At 58.2% G+C, this 3,439-nt stretch overlaps 1 protein-coding gene across 1 annotated transcript in view; it reads left to right on the forward strand.

The window, feature by feature from the left end:
- The first annotated feature begins 41 nt into the window (after window positions 1-41).
- LZTS1 (leucine zipper, putative tumor suppressor 1) overlaps window positions 42-3,439 on the forward strand; it is a 3,612-nt gene continuing 214 nt past the window's right edge. The window contains 4 exon segments of the mRNA XM_009578469.1: window positions 42-306; window positions 309-388; window positions 816-1,637; window positions 2,982-3,433. Of these exon segments, the coding sequence (XP_009576764.1) occupies window positions 48-306; window positions 309-388; window positions 816-1,637; window positions 2,982-3,433 (1,613 nt within the window). The 5' untranslated portion in view covers window positions 42-47.

The following is a 3,439-nucleotide window of genomic DNA, read 5'->3' on the forward strand; positions in this document are numbered from 1 at the left end:
AGCCGGGCTCCGCTCCCCCCCCTGCATGCCCCCCACCCAGGAGCAGCATGGGCAGCGTCAGTAGCCTCATCTCCGGCCACAGCTTCCACAGCAAGCACTGCCGAGCCTCCCAGTACAAGCTCCGCAAGTCGTCCCACCTGAAAAAGCTCAACAGGTACTCGGACGGGCTGCTCCGATTCGGCTTCTCCCAGGACTCCAGCCACAAGTCCAGCTCCAAAAGCAGCAAGAATGAGGACTTCTTTTACATCAAGGTCAGCCAGAAATCGCACGGCTCCCACCGAGCGGACTATACCTCGCTTGCCGGCGGGGCGCGGGGCAAAAAAAAAGCATGGACTTCGGGACGCCCACGCCGCAGAAGCTGATGCCCTTTCCCAGTCAGCTGGAAGTGGTTAGTAGGGGACGCGGTGGCCCCAGAAGAGGGGGTTGTCCCACTGGACTGCATCTGCCCTCGGAGCGGGTGCAGGTCCCACCGTAGGGTTGTCCTAGTCCTGGTCCAGGAGAAGGCTCAGAGAAAATAGTTTGCGCCGAGGAAGGGGGAGGAGAGGGGCAGCGGGGAGGTGCTGAGGGCACCCTGCCACCCTCTGCTTTCGGGAATTTGGATCAGCAATATCATCCGTATCCTTTCATTTCCAAACATGCCGTTTGCCTCCCAACAGAAGCAGTTTTAGCCATCAGCATCCTCCTGAGCTTTCAGCCCTTGACGGAGACCCAAGCCGTCCCTGCTATGGGGGTCTCCTCCTTGGGGACAGAAGGGATGGGGGAAAAGAGGTGACGTGGTGTCGGTCTGTGCTGACGGGCTTTGCTCTTCTCCCCAGGGCGCGGAGAAGCCGGCTGTGCGACCGACCGCCTTCAAACCGGTGCTGCCCCGGTCCAGCACCATCCTCCACTCCTCCCCGGAGAACGGGGGTCACCTCTCCCAGCAGCTGCACCCCCCGGACAAAGCCAAGGAGCAGGAGCTGAAGCCGGTGCTGTGCTCGGGGGGTCTGTCCGACTCTGGCAGGAACTCCATGTCCAGCCTCCCCACCCACAGCACCAGCAGCAGCTACCAGCTCGACCCCCTCGTCACACCCATGGGACCCATCAGCCGCTTCGGGGGCTCAGCCCACAACATCTTGCAGTGCGCCATCATCCAGGACAGCAACATGATGAGCCTCAAGGCCATGTCCTTCTCTGATGGGGGCAACAAGATCCTCAACCCCGGCAAAGCCCCCCACCACCATGCCGCCGAGAAGACCACTTGCATCCGTTCGCCCATCTCCACGGACGAGTCCACCATCCAGGAGCTGGAGCAGAAGCTGCTAGAGAGGGAGGGGGAGCTGCAGGAGCTTCAGTCAAGCTTCGAGGAGAAGGAAGTCAGCTCCTGCCAGGCTTATGAAGAGAAGCAGCGGCGCTGCAAGGAAGAGCTGGAGGGCCTCAAGCAGAAGTGCAACAGCAAGCTCAAGCAAACCTCGCAGAAAACCCAGCGGACGCAGCAGGTCCTTCACCTCCAGGTGTTCCAGCTGCAGCAGGAGAAGAAGCAGCTCCGGGAGGAGCTGGAGAACCTCATGAAAGAGCAAAACCTGCTGGAGACCAAGCTGAGGTCCTACGAGAAGGAGAAGACCAGCTTCGCCCCGGCGCTGGAGGAGACCCAGTGGGAGGTAAGTGGCACTTACAGCAGTATCTCGGGCTGCCAATGCCGAAAGCAAAGCGTGTGCGTGGAAGGCGATAGCTTCAGCACCAGCAATAAACCACGCAGCTCTTCTCCATTCCTGTACCTACATCCAGCAGCACCACGGAGGGTTTGAGCAGAGCAGATGATGCACGCACTAAGCCCAGACTGTAGGAGAGAGATATTAAAGCCGAGGAGAGCCCTAGTCTGTCACGTGGAGGATCTGCAAGTTATAATTGAGTGACTCACTGCCCCTCTTAACCCCTCGGCACTTCACATATATAAGGAAACAACTACTGCATAAAAAAAAAAACAGTCATTAAAATAACTTTGCGTTTCCAACCTCCAGCACAGGGTTTTCCAGGCTGCCTGCCCCAAAGGAGCAGTAAAGCTGCCTTCCCATGTGTAAATAGGAACTACTAGGACTTGCCATGGTCATTTGTTAGAGAGCAGTAAAACCTTCCACTCTCTGCTTAAGCTTAATTTTCTCACTGATTGGGTATCGCTGAACAAAGACCGTTAAACTGCTGAAAATTCAGAAGCGAGCCTGCTCACCCGCCTGAATAACACACACCGATACCGTTTCACTGCGGCTGTACAGGCAGCAGCATAGCTGTCACCCGGCGTGCTTCGAGGAGCGTGGTGCTCACCTTCGCTCCCTCGCATGCAAGGATTTCTCATACCACTTTCAGTACCTCTAGTTTATTTGCATTTTCGAGCCACCTTTCCAGGCTGTTCGCAAGCCCTACCGAAATTCCAGCTGCAGGGTCCCTCCGAGAGCAGCTGGATGCTGAACGGGGGTTCAGCTGTCTCCGGGAGCAGCTGTACCAGGCACGCTTTAGGCTCCAGCGGGATGCTCCAGTGGGATTTATGTGCTTTGCTCCCAGCTGTGATTTTGCGGGGTGTCGGGTGCAGTCGGGTGTCTGCTTGCAAAACAAGCTCAGCGAGTTTAACTGACCGCGTGAGCTGTCAGCGGTGGTTTCAACAAACATGTTGGACGGGGTGGTGAGACTCGAGCACTTCTCGACACCATCCATTTCCACATCTCAGCTGAGGTGTGTCAGCTCCTTAAATCCTCACGGATGTTCACAAGCAGCCCTCTGTGTCAGCTGGGGTGTTGATGCATGGAGAGCGTGGGGTCCCCTCCAGCCCACCCCGAGAGCTGGGCCATCGCCCTCTGTGCCGGGACATCTCCCTGGGTGGGATTTCACGGTCAGGGTCTCCGTATGCCGAATGCCGGCTGTGCGCAGCATGGCTCGCATGGGGTACCATGGGTGCCGCGGGCTTTCTCCAAGGTGCAGCCCTAACTTGGGTGCTGCATCCCTCCCCACAGGTGTGCCAGAAGTCGGGGGAGATCTCCCTCCTGAAGCAGCAGCTGAAGGAGTCCCAGACAGAGCTCAACACCAAGACCACCGAGATCCTCGGCCTGAAAGCTCAACTGAAGGAGGTGAGGGTGAAGATGGAAGGGCTGGAGATGAAGACCCAGGACCTGGAGGGCTCCCTGCGCACCAAAGCCATGGAGCTGGAGGTGTGTGAGAACGAGCTCCAGCGTAAGAAGAATGAGTCCGAGCTGCTGAGAGAGAAGGTGAACCTGCTGGAGCAGGAGATCATGGACCTGCGGACAGAGCTCGCCGTCCTCAAAGAGCAGCTGAACGAAGCCCGGGAGGTGGCCAGGCCCTGCGCCGTGGTGGACGATGCTGAAGCCCTGCAGGGAGAGGTGGAGAGGCTGAGGGCAGAGCTGAAGGCTGAACGGGACAACAATGAGCAGATGACCTCCGGCTTCCAGCACGA

This window comes from Fulmarus glacialis, unplaced genomic scaffold, assembly GCF_000690835.1.
Source record: "Fulmarus glacialis isolate BGI_N327 unplaced genomic scaffold, ASM69083v1 scaffold31895, whole genome shotgun sequence".
Taxonomy (NCBI): Eukaryota; Metazoa; Chordata; class Aves; order Procellariiformes; family Procellariidae; genus Fulmarus; species Fulmarus glacialis.